Source organism: Amblyomma maculatum, chromosome 2 (genome assembly GCF_055883805.1).
Source record: "Amblyomma maculatum isolate TAMU_Amacu chromosome 2, ASM5588380v1, whole genome shotgun sequence".
NCBI lineage: Eukaryota > Metazoa > Arthropoda > Arachnida > Ixodida > Ixodidae > Amblyomma > Amblyomma maculatum.
Window position 1 is genome coordinate 37,092,529 of NC_139345.1, and position 13,346 is coordinate 37,105,874.

The 13,346-nt window shown below is 44.7% G+C and overlaps 1 protein-coding gene across 2 annotated transcripts in view; it reads right to left on the reverse strand.

Annotated features, from left to right (window-relative positions):
- The window catches only part of LOC146198377 (unconventional myosin-IXb-like), a 109,601-nt gene that overhangs the window by 52,783 nt on the left and 43,472 nt on the right, over window positions 1–13,346 (reverse strand). For both annotated transcript variants that reach the window (XM_084593859.1, XM_084593858.1), the window contains exons 16-20: window positions 7,633–7,705; window positions 7,345–7,494; window positions 5,722–5,761; window positions 5,494–5,595; window positions 3,057–3,137 (exon numbers count right to left, since the gene is read on the reverse strand). In XM_084593859.1, the coding sequence (XP_084449985.1) occupies window positions 3,057–3,137; window positions 5,494–5,595; window positions 5,722–5,761; window positions 7,345–7,494; window positions 7,633–7,705 (446 nt within the window). The remainder of the gene's footprint in view (window positions 1–3,056; window positions 3,138–5,493; window positions 5,596–5,721; window positions 5,762–7,344; window positions 7,495–7,632; window positions 7,706–13,346) is intronic.

Genomic DNA, 13,346 nt, shown 5'->3' on the forward strand with positions numbered 1-13,346 from the left:
TAATCATAGCAGCAGCATATTTAATCCAAGCGCCAACTCGAATAATGTCAGCACCAACCAATGTAATCCGAGTGCCAACGCAATTAATACAAGTGCCAGCGGATTTAATCCAGGCGGGAACTAATTTAATCCACATGTGGAAAATGAATGCGGTAGAGGACTCCAAAGCACGAAATATGATTTCTAGAAATAAATCAAAATTGAGATCACATTGCAGACCATGTGACGTGTAATTGTCACATCTGCATGTACTCTTTCACTTTGTTCTTATATCTTACAACAACCATGAACCATGCGCAGCTGAAAAAAATACGATTTATGACACGCCTCTTGCAGCTTTTAGCTTAGATGCATGGCAAGTGAATAAACATGACTGTCATATTCTAACTGGCTGGTTAAGCACTAATTATCATGGGTTGTCATATGGACTGAATCTGCATGCTGATGGCAAGTGCTTCCTTCACACAACAGCCGGCTGTTTTTATGAAATTGCAACCAGTGCATAAATGTAGTTTCTAATAACGATTTAACACCACTAGCAGAAAAGGAAGAATAGTGTAAAGCACATATGGTTCAGGCGTGAAGACTTAGAGGCATAGAAACATTACCTCATTTCACCGCTTTTTCAACTTTACACGGCCACTACCACGGAAAGAGAGAGCGCGCCCCTGCATTCAGTCTGCCCGCGACACGGTAGAGTGAATGAAACTATGTACAGCGACGCTTACAACCGAGGCCATGTATAGCTACTGGCCTCTCACTATGGTCACCTAAGCAGCAGTACTTAATTTTTCTGGGCGGCAATCCTAGCGGCGTAGGTTGCCAACAAACTACAGGCACATACAAGCCAAAAAGTAGCCGACGTTGAAATGCAATTTTATTTTCTGGGAGACATTAAGCAGGTCTAAGTGTAACTCGGCACTTTTTACGTATAATCTTCATGCAAAGCTGCCCGTATAAAAGAAAAGTTATGGCGGTCGAAAGCAGCACACTCTACCTTTGTATTTGCTGCATAGAGTTTCGGGCAGCGTCAAGCAACAAACTGCACCGATTGTCCTTTTTAGTTATTCCGGGAGGAGTGATTAGCACCAGGTCCCTCCGCTCACTGAGGAAAGCTTTGACTTCCGACTTGAACTTCGAAAACACTTCCTTGATAGGGTTGAAAAACGGGCTGTAAGGAGGCAGCCGCTTGATTGAGTGCATCTGACTGGCTAGGCTTGCCTGTTCCGCATGACTGTGAGCTCGAGCGTTGTAAAATAAAAACCGCTTCAGAACCAGGTTCTTCACTTTCGATATGGACTGATATGTTGCTCAAAAAGTTCTTCAACACGACCCAGTGAACCTTGTCGACAATCGTCCAATGTATCACATCATTTGCTGACATGCAGGCGATAATGTTAAGGTTTGCTCCTTTGGTGCCAGTCGTCGTGTGCACCGCAGGCTGTCCCTTAACTGCACAGCCGAAGCTCCTTGAACACCATATGTTATAGTTAGTCTCATCGACGTAAAACCTGCACAAGCGAGGTCCTTGACACTGCAGCCATTGCGCGTATGTTTTGCGGCTGCATTTCACGTCGTCTCTGTTGCGGTCAATCGGCCTCTGAGTCACCAACTTCATGGAGTAACCATGAGAATCCAGTAGACGATCAATGCTACTTGTGCTGATGGCAATTCTTCTTCCACCACTTCCTTTATTTGCTTTAGCGAGAAAGCAGGGTTGTTATCCACAATATTCTTTAAAGCCGTTACTACCTCATTTCCATGGAAGAAAATAATGTGCGTTAAAGTTCATGCGAAATGAATGAAAACACAGAGACTGCCACCTACTGATAGTATACGAGTAGGCACCACCACCGTCCGGCTCTACTCCGTTGTACAAATGCAGACGACAATGCGGCACACACAACGGAGGCTTCAAAATTGCCGCCTGCTTTGAAATCTCTTGTCTTCTGCGATTATAGCAAAGTTCTTTTTTTATGCTCTTGAGAAAACATTTCTATTTCTTGCAAAAGAAAGTACACCTATTTCTAATAGTGAGTTCACATGCCTGTGTTTTCGTTCATTCTCCTAACATGGCGCAAAAACAGAAAACAATTCGGCACCGAGTAAACGGAGGCGCAAAACTTGGCGTCCGCTTTGGAGCTTTTTAGCATTGGCTGCATAACGTTTTGCTGATGAAATTACATATAATTAAATCAGATACAGTTTATTAAAAGTTTTTTTAATTGTATGATAAAACTGTGCCTTTCATCGAAGACATTTTAATTCTATATATATTCTGTAATCCGCAGTGCACACATTTGTGGGCTAATTTGTTCTATTGGAATATAGAGCCAGTAAGCCACAGCTCTAGTACTCTGCAGTATATCACTGCCGAGATTGTGCGTTTTAAACGGCTTTTTAAAACACCTGCATCAAGGCAATGTTTGTCACAATATTAATGAAAGCCATCCTATAGGTTGAAGCTTCGCTTACTTGTCGGATGGTATGCAAAGTGAACTCAATTTCGACTTATTTTTGGAATTCATGTTTCGTGCTTTAGAGTAGAGTCCTCTACCGCATTTATTTTCCACATGTGGATTAAATTGGTTGGCACCCGGATTAAATTCGCTAGAACTTGTGTTTAATTGCTTTGGCACTCGGATTAAATTGGTTGGCACTGGCATTATTCAAGGTGGCGCTTGGATTAAATACTCTGACGCCTTGATTAAATGCTTGGCACGCGAATTAAATTACATGACGCGCAGATTATATCAGTCGGCACTCAGATTATTTCCGCTGGCACAAGGATTAAATTCAGTGGGGAAACCTGTACTGCCTCTTGGTGCACACAACAAAATACTAATTTTCCCACTGGAAAAAAGGAAACATGAAATGCCCCCTTCTCATGGAGACAACACTCAATTGACAGATTACAATACATTCTGCACTGCAATCACTGAACATTACATGGGAAAGGAGACTTTCCTCCATGCCCTCTTTCAAGCGTTCTTAACAAAAGGGCAGTGGCACACAGTGGAGTCATATGATAGCCTGTGAAGTAACATAGGACTTACCTTGCCAGCATTCGATTTGATGCAGCGGACAAAAAATGGGTTGGCCTGACTGAGGGCCTCCATCAGGTGGCTCAGAGATACCTGCAAAACGACACATGCATTGCGCTCTGGAATAAAATCAGCCTCGGGCGAGCTCATCCCCACAAGTTGACCAAACAGAGTTAGACTTGCAAAGCTGTGCCCAAAAATGTGACCAAGCAAGTGAACAATGTTTGCCACACAGTGATCACCGCTAAGGCAACAGCTCACCCCTTTTTTTACTTCATGCGTATCTCAATTTACTCTATGTGCACCTGAGTCAAGATCTCACCCTCAATGTACTCTAGCTAAATCATCTACAACTGCCAATATGCAAATCACAACCTAATGCAGATACCCATAAAGCGACAGCTCTATTCTTTTGAAATGCAACTATGGTATATGTCACCATCTGACCACCAGGTATAGAGTGTGTGTGTGTGCATGCGTGTGCGTGCATGTGTATGTATGCACATGCATGTGCATGCATGCATGTAAACTCTGAAACAATCTAGTGTCTGTGTTTCAACAGGCTGACAAAAATTTAGCAGAGATTTAGCTTTGTTAGACACGGATGTAGGTGCAGAAGCATACTAATTTAGCACTCAACTAGCTTTGCAGTGCCATGCCTTCCACATTCAGATAAGTTTTGCTTCGTTGAACTCCTACCTTTTCTGTCACAGCACCATCATCCCAACCATAAGTAGTATATAGCAGCAGCACAGCAATGACAAAGTGATAGCTCATTTAGCTAAGTTTTGCTTTGTCTAACTTTGCTTTGCCATACCTTGCCATGTTTAGTTAAGCATTTGATGGTTATTTTAAGGTTTTATCAGGATGAAGGAGCAGGGGTGGAAACAGGCTGAGCCTTTTGGAGCAGTTCCAGGAGCAGTACTAAAAACCCATTTTGGAGCAGCTTTGCAGCAGCTTTGGAGCAGCTTTGGAACAATAAAACAAGAGTTTTGGAGCATTCAAATTATGTTTTGGAGCATGTTTCTCGGGTTAAACCTTTAAATAACTGCAATTTCCTTTTCCTGGCATCAAAAATATCCAATTTCATTCTGTTTTATTTAACATTCAATGTTTTGCTGAGTAGGCACTCACCTCTGTCAAGACAAGACAACCAGCAAAAACATGTAGAGATGTTTAAAATAACCCAACTAACCTGAGCGACAGTTTGGAGCAGACTAGCAGCAAGCAGAATGCTTGCTTCAACATTTCATACCTGAACATTAAGTTTCACCAAAAGTTATTGACTATTTTGACTAGGCAGATTCAAACTTGGAACTTTGATGCACTCAAGCACCACCATCAGTTTGCAGTTCACATCAATAACAGCAGATTTCCCTTCCGTATCTTGCGCATATTCTCTTTAATCTTATGCATTTGCTGCTGAATTCCTGGGAACTGGTCGGTAGTGCCTTTAGGGTGGATAGCTGAAACTCATGGGTACCTTTTCCTCCTGAAGGTTCATTATGGCCTTCTGCCAGTAGCCCCTCATGTTTTCACTTCAATGATGCTGGGAGTTCCTGAATTTCAACATGTTAGTGATAGGGTAAGCTTTCCAGCATTCTCGACAACATTTTTAGTAACTGGCAGTCATGGCCTTACCCCCGTAACATTTCAATATGCTTTTGTCTGAAACAGGCTTCCCACGTTACTAACAAAGAGACTCAATGGGGAAGTACACCCTTGTTTTCACAGCATAACCAATAGAACTAATCGGGCAGTTCTTTGTTACCAGACAAGTTTCTTAATGACTCAAGGTAACCCACGGTGACTGCTTAGCTCCCCCCCATGGGTCCACTATCTCGTTCTTGCTAAGGTGGTAACTATAATTGCTGCCTTCTTAACAGATCGAATTATCATGAGCATTTCGGAATAAACGAAGATCTTTACGAAGTAAGTTTGCACGTGATATTTTGGATATCATATACTTCCTTAATTAAGCTCCAAGCTGCCATGCTGTACTAAAAATTCACAATGTTTAACACATTTAGCATAATGCACAAAATGAGGGGTAGTTGTTTTAGCCTGACACATGCGCATTAATGAGCCCATGCAGTCCACTAATGCTGCACAAATTTCATGGTTTGTTATTCCAAATCCACACGGGCTAGACATTTACACTCTTGACAGTGTGCGTGACGTGGAGCAGCCATACTTATTGGAGTTATGCTCTCTCTCCTTTTCTGTCAGGAGACAATGATGCAAGCCCTGCAGGAACATGCTCTACATAACGAGCTGTGACATCAGTAGCGTGCCACGTAGCAGTTCCAGAAACCTTGACTCAGTGCAAATGCAGTGCGCACAAACTCACGCCGAGGAAAGGGGCTGATGTGATGCCTCAGGATGCTGTAACAGCAGCTACTGCTCTCAAATCATCACCATGCTGCTACTTCACATGACTGCTGCTCACCTGAAATTGAGCTGTGACTGTGGGTGGCTTTCTACCTGTGCGCTGGGGGTGAGGGTGCGTCCTCCCAACAACTGTTTTGACACTCTGCAAGTTCTTCAGCCCCTACGAAACAAGAACACACACATTTGTCATCGCAGTGCCATTAACAACCCACCCGAACAAAGTGCAACAAACAATAACAAACTTACCAAAGAATTCGGCATTTAAAGCAAAAGTTTAATAACTCACCTTCTCAACTCTGTTACGTGACCTGGTATTTTTGTTCTTCCTGCGCAAAAAGAAACCAAGAGCAGAAATCGCATTAAGAGCTAAGATATGCACTGGCTAAAGCAACACACTTAAACATGGTTACAAGAAAACTCGAAAAAGTTGGCAATTTTTTGTTACTACCGGGTTTTCATGACAAGCAGTTTTCACGTGAGGACTCAAAACCTCAAGAACAGAAAAAGAAAAAAGACAGGCAGGTGGGGAGAGGATAGTTAAGCTTTACCTTTAAGGATATGCCATGACAGTGTAAATGGCTCACATTTGCCAGCTCTCCCTGCAGACCGTTCGTTCACGTAAACAGACATCGCTACTCGCCTGATTTCTAATCTCTTAATTTGTTCCTAAAATACTTCAGTACACACTCATATGTGAAAGGCCACCCGACACAAATACAAAGCCCTGCTTAACCAAGCCGTACGAATGTGCTTGCATAGCCTAGGTGAGTCTGACTCAGAATGGAGTCCTGGAAAAAAAGCTAAATTCTGATCTCACCCTTCCACCTGAGAGGAAAGGCCAGAGTTGGTACCTCCTGCCAAGTTAGCGATGACACATGATTGCATGAAGTCAGACAACTCGCATGACGTCAGACGACTCTAGGATCAATCAGTGCTTAGCCATGCTAGCCTCCAGCTAGCCCTTGCTAAAGCCATGGCCACGATTTTTCGCTCACAACGCCGACGTTAGATTTTCTGTTGAATGAGTGCTTTAATGCTTGCCCGCGTATGAGAAATAAATGTATGAAAACCACCTTGACAATGTGCAAAGTAAACCTCCATTATTTGAAGTTATAAAAAAGGTGAACGTGTCAGAATCGACCATGGCAGCAGCCGCCGTTGCATGACGTGGCTATGAGTGCAGCAGGGAGAGTGGGGTGGCAGTGAAGTCTGAGGCTACCAGAGGCCCCGAGGCCGGGCTAGAGATGAGCATGCGGATCGCGCCACCACCGGCTCCCGAGACGCCTACTTCTTTACGCACGTTCCCACTTTCAGTCTACACACTGCCGTTGCCCCAGGAAATAGACTCTTTGCCTCAAATGGTACCAGCGCTTTCTGCTGTCCCCCTAAAAACTTTATACTGTTATTTTTGCTGCTTTGAGCATGAAGTATTGTGCAAATTTTCAAAGAAAAAGCAGCACAGACAAGTGTGTATACCTATGCGGTGGAGCAAGGCGAGTTGTGTCAACTGCAGTCGTTCATTGCGATCATAGTAGTTTCTCTCATGTCAACTTGTGCTTTATCGTCATGAAACTTTTGTGCGGTTCAACTAAATTTCCTGTAACTCAGTACTAGCTAACAAAGAGTTGGCGTAGCAAGTTCGTTATATCAAGGTAAATCGCCCCAACCCCTTCCTTAGATGGAATTTTCAACTATACACTTTAATGGGACGGCGTTGGGGAACTGAGAAACTTCGCAACATCGAGAAATTTACTAAATGGATGTTTGTTTATTACATATGAGGTTTAACTGCAATGTAATCAGGTACACCAAGTACACCAAGGAAGTACCCAAAGTTATTTAATATATAATGCCCTACAAGTAAGCATGGTTTTACTTAGCAAAAGAAGGAGTCACAAACCCAACATACATCATGATCTGATTTGCCCTCTCCAGAACACTGGCCTCACTGGCGCAGAGGTGGGTGTTTCCACGGTGCACTGGGCAAGAAGTGGCCACAATGTTGCCAGGGCAAACACCTATACCAATAGAAGATTTTCTCGACGGGACTTGGTTGTTGCTGCAAATAAGTATTTTTCATATGAAATGACTGAATGTGCAAAGCCATACATGATGCCACAAAGCAAAGCTGCACCTCAAGATTAAAATTTAAAAAATCGCAAAGTCAGACAATATTATGCTCCAACAGAATGCTCACTTCAAATATCCGTCACTTGAGTGCCTTCCCTTGTACGTTGAGACTGGTCTCTTTGAACCGGAGTTGGGCCGCCCTGAAAGGTAAAACATGCAAGCATGGAATATGTGTCTAAACATCCATATTATGATAGCCTCGACGCTATAGCCAACTAAGCACAGTGGAGGAAAGCAAATAAGAATGAGGAGGAAAGTGGAAGAGGAAATCGGAGGAGAAAAGCAGAAGTGGGAAGAAGACAGGACAGTATGATGAGGGCAGGCAAAGGTGAAAGGAAGTGAAGGAGCAATGTGTGACGAGAGTGGTTGAATCTGTCATGGCTCCCTCTGTGGCAGCAGCTGCTGCAAAACACTCCGGGCGAGCAAAGACACACCGTCGATGACAAGGCCAAGCACCTCTGCCTTTTGGCACCCTGTGTTCCATAAGCGATCATCTAGGGTTCAAACACCTCATCAGCTACGCTATATTTCATATTACCTAGTAAAGTAGCTGTCAGCCAATTTTTTTCCCTGTGATTTAAATAAAGAGCTAACCATCAGACGAAATTAGAAGCTCAAGAATTCCAATGCCTCTGCTCTGTTCGATGTAGTCAAGCATCAAAAAGCTGATTTCATTCACAGTTGTGATTAGTCAGCAGAGTAGTATAGCTCAAAATATCTGTGCCATTACCTTTGCTGATTCACAACTACTGGACAACCCCACTATAATAAACTCAGATATAATAGTAAAGTGAAACTGAAGTCCCACTTCGCCTTCCACTGATGTCTGTACCTTTCTTTTTATTTTTCTTCGTTAACAGTAAAGACGTATTTAATACAAAACTGTTATAGTAAACAGCATCTGGTAGTGGCAGCATACTTCCCAAGGAATGATGACATTATGGCCCCCACGCAGCCTAGGGTTGCAGGGCCAAAATTCGGAGGAAGACAGATACTGATGATGCACAAATTGTGTTCTCTGAGATGACATAGTCAACAAGCTTTTGAGCTACAAAGAGAAGAAAATTTTGCGAGACGAGAGCCTTGAGGTGGTGAGGCTAACCGCCATATTCACGAACATGCCTTCTGCTGCAAGCAGCCCTCAAGGCCCATTTTTTGTTTCAGAAAGCAGCCTCCACTCGAATCTTTCCTCCAGCAGCGTTTTCTCAGGAATCTCTAGTCAGCAACGATGCTACCTTGGCCGCTCCTTGACCGCCACTCCACTTGTAAACATGATGGACATCGCATCGTTCATTCGCTGTATGGACTTCGTTCTACCAGTATACCAAACTTTTCACGAAAGTGGATAGGACGAGGATGCACCGAACCTTTCTCTAAGGAGCATTGGCTGAGAGCGACAGCGACCCGGGACTTCTGGCAAGTTATCGTTTTACAGAATCAGCTGCGGCTGGCCTCCTGCCGTCCCTGCCGCTTATGCCGAGCATGGATAACCGTGATAAGCCACTGACACCAGTGCTGCAGTTGATCGTCGCATTACGCTTCTGTGGCGAGGCCACATTTCAAGTCGCCAGAAAATAAGTGAACAACTTTTAGGAGCCTACCACTTTTAGGCGCCTACCGAGTGCAGAGCTGAGGCGCGCATTTGACAGTTAATGGTGAGCTCGCCCACAGCCGGACTCAACCTAGAGCACTATACTCGAGTGACGACGGCGGCGGCAGTGCACTCCTTCCGTGGCTCGCCCTGTGCAGTGGCTTTCACAGATGGCGATAAACTTGTGGGGGAACAGCGTGTTGCATGCAGTAAGCTGGGGGGGGGCACCAGAGGCGCAGTGAGACTGTGCTGCGCCCAACGCATCAATGGCTTGCCCGTCGCTTGAAGGTACATAGTATGCTTTCGGACGCACGGCGCTGTCGAGGGAGCGCTTTGTTGTGCTCGTCCTACAGAGAGATATTCGCGACCTGCGGAGGAATGCCTTTATAAGCATGTTTTCAATTAGGGCTCCCAACTTGTTTGGAAACCGCAGGCGAAGCCTCGAAGCATTGAGGCTTCTCAAAGCCTACGTCATGTACTTCGTAAACTCTACATCACCAGCGGAGACTGTTGACACTTGCAAAAGCATTTTCGGCCATTTTTCACAGCCACCTTTTTCATCCAGTGCACAAAGCAAGCTCCACTATGCTCTTAACGTCGAGATTTCTTGCGAAAGTTGTTTAAAAGACTCGACATAAAAAACTGAGCGTGTTATACACTTCAGCAAGCAGTTTTCAGGCCAAAAGTTCTCCTTAATCTCATCCTCATACGCCATTTGCACTGCTTCGAGTGGACGATGTATTCTCGAGAAGACCTTGTCGGAGAAAAAGTTATGAGGCGTTCATGAATCCAGATCAGCCCTGGAGTGGAGGTGGACCGTTGAGTCAAGGCGTATTTGTGAATACGGACGTAAGCGCGACAAGCAAGGGGGAAAAAAAAAAGGTAAATTTGGCTATTGACATAGAAAGAAGGCTGTGGAACAGTAAAGACAGTAAAAATACAGCGTATAGGTAAGGAAACAAAATAGCAAAAGTTTGCGAAGCTGAGCAGTGCAAATCATAAGGGAGCGGCGGCACTAGGTGGGCAGTCCTACCACGCTCGATTTTGCAGTGCTTGACACTGAAACCACAGAAGGCAACACTGTGTTCACGCAAAGCTTTAATTCTGACATCTAATCGAAATATTAGCTATTAATTACAACATCCAGATGACAAATACTTGGTGGTGGAGGACCCTTTTCTACTGCACTGATATTACATGAGTCAACAGTTTTATTCTATTTCAAACACACCGTAACATCACACTCAATGATAACCAAGCTAGAAAGAGATACTGGGCACAACCACCTAGCTTTTTAAAAAGGACTCATTCAGTATCTTTTCAATTATGATGAAGACAAGCAAGCTTGCACTCCCCACCGTCCTCCACAAAGCATGCACTACACATACCACAAAAAGTGCATAAACTTAAAAACTGCAAGCTGTGATACGAGCAGACGAAAATCGAGTATGAAAACAATTGTTTTTTTGCAGTAAATGCAAAGTACATTGGTGCTTCTACTGTTTTGAACTGTTTCTTCAAAAGGCAAAAGAACCATGGGAATTAAGTGCTGACCACTGGCGTGACAGAAAGACAAGAAAGGTAATTAAAGGCTGACCGCCAAAGAATTGACGCATTTGAATTGTGGTGCCGGCGGAGACTCTTGAGAGTTCCTTGGACTGCCAGAAGATCAAATCAGTCGATAATGTCGACTATAAACCCTGGCTGCTCATTGGAGGGTCAAATTCTAAAGTTAAAGCTCAGCTACTTTGGTCATCTGATGAGAAGAGAGGAGTCACGGGAGAAAGATTTGATGTTGGGAAAGGTTGAGGGTCGCCGGAGAAGGGGTAGGCAGCGAACGCGATGGTTAGATGGCATCCTCGAGGCGCTGCAGATGAAGTTATGTGATGTTAGGAAGATAGTGAGAGACCGGAAAGCGTGGCGTGACATGGTCCATAGGGTCACGAAGAGCCGGACACGACTGAACGACTGAACTGAACTGAATTAAAACTAAGTCTGCCAAATTTTCAGAAGAAAGGAAAGGGGAAAAGCAGCACATTTTGTATATCCTGCAATTTTGGCATGGTTTTTTACGTATTGACAGTTTTTAAGCTTTGCTGTATTTTGAACAGATCTTCCGAATGGGATTTTTTAATTGTGTATGATTTAAATAACCTTAATTAAAAAAGACTAACAAATAAGCTGCATTCTGATGTCAGTTATAGCAACATAGTGCAAAAACTCTTTATCGTAAAAGGTTCAGCTACATGGGACCAGGAAAAAAGTTCGAATTATCCGATGTTCGAATTTTCAAACAACCTCAAAAAAACTGACAAGAAGCATTTGCATTACGGTAAACTTGCCACATTTACTCGCGTAATGAATCAACCCCCCCATTTTCGCCGTTGAGAATTGGAAAAACAAAAAGCGTCCGATGTTAGCACCTCCTGCCGTTTCGCGTCATCGCCGTCGGAGTTCACAGCACATTTATTGGCAGCGCGCCAAGGTGCCGCGCAGCGATAGCATCGCGGTGCATATATCTTTTGACATTAGCTCTAGCGGTGGAGTTAGGGAAAGGGGGCAAACTTGGCACAGTGCCAATGGGTAGATTCGATTATCAGTACCAGACTGTCCGGGACTACTTACTGACAGCTGTCCGGCATTCGATTTTTTCTCGGGCAGCCCAGAAGCCCTGCCCACCAGTAAAGCTCCCTGGCCGGCGGCCATTTTGAGTTAGACTCAGAGTGCACTTTGAGTACTTTTCGTGTTATTGCATATAATATTGTGCGCTACACGATTACACAATCTCCCTTCGAATCTTGCTTTTTCGCTTCCTTGTCTTGAATTTCACTACACACAGATGCGTCCAGAGCCTCGAGCACGGATTGTTTGTCCGTGTTGCCCAGAAATTTTTCACCTGTTCCGCGATCTTCAGCGCACAGGTCTGAAAGCGTCGCAAGCGAACCGCTTTGTGCTAGAGCAGCCAATGCCTGTTGTAAATGCTTTTCCAAACTCTTTCATCTGCTTTCAAGTGCAGTGAGCTAGGTTAGCATTCCATTTATGCCAAAAGATAAACGTGCGCTCGGCGTCACTACGAAAGAACAGGGTTGTGGTGACTGATGGTTGGCATCGCCTGCTAAGAGCAGCTAAGAGCAAATGATGAAGGGAGCTTGCAAGGTCATGTGACCATCAGGCTGCTTCCTGTCAAAGCGGAAGACAAGACCTGTCAGTAAGTAGTCCGAGACTGGAAAATCGAATGCACCCTGTGGCGCTGACTCCTCGCCGGCACACATCCTTCACAGTGCAACACGGTAGTGGCAATGCCCCTTCACCAGCAGCCTGAGTCACATGTGAGGCTCCACCACACTACGCAGTGAACGGCACTTGAGAGCACACATTTTTGGGAGCAGCGGAATAAACGTGATGAAAGCAGATTAAAAACTCCCTACCGCTGTCTGAAATGGCATGCAACTGCAATGGGTTAGCTAACTAATGTGCGGCCAATGACCGCCGCGGGCTAGGGTAGACAACGTGAAGCTCATAAAAGCGAAACTGAAATACGCAGTCAGCCTGTTTAGGCAATTTTGGATGAGGCCGCTTGTCTTTTGTCATACTTGCTGTTACGCGCACATCAGAGGTTCGCGGTCAACTGTGCAACATGTTGTTCAAGTTTGAATAGTGCTATTTTGACGATCGCTTACATTGCCATGCAATCGCAAACAGACGCGGCCTAACCGGCGCGAGACCCGTAGTGCCCGTCCGATGCCATGGTTTTACATGGCCGTCAGCTGGGACTGCGGCAACAGAAATACTTATCCGCACTTCCGAATTAGCAGGATGGAATTAATGAGCATCGCGTTCGAAGTCTCGAAGACCATGCGGAACAGACGGCAAGCAGCCGCCGCCACAGACACCACCCCCCTATCCTTCGGCTACTGCCGGCAACCGCGCCAGTCATGGTATAGTAATTTCTACATGTGAAATCACCATCGTATAATGGTACCAGTTAGGCTTTATCCACTCGTTTATGGTTTTATCTGGTTCTACCTTCTGTTCTCATTTTGGATGTGCGCAGCCTCGTAATATGCCGCCCCATCGCGGGTGCGTTTCTTTAGCCATATGCTAACTACCAGGCCAACCAGACGGGGCAGCACGCAGTTCAAATTATCCATAACAAAACTGATGTGCATTCAAATTAACGGGCTTTTTTG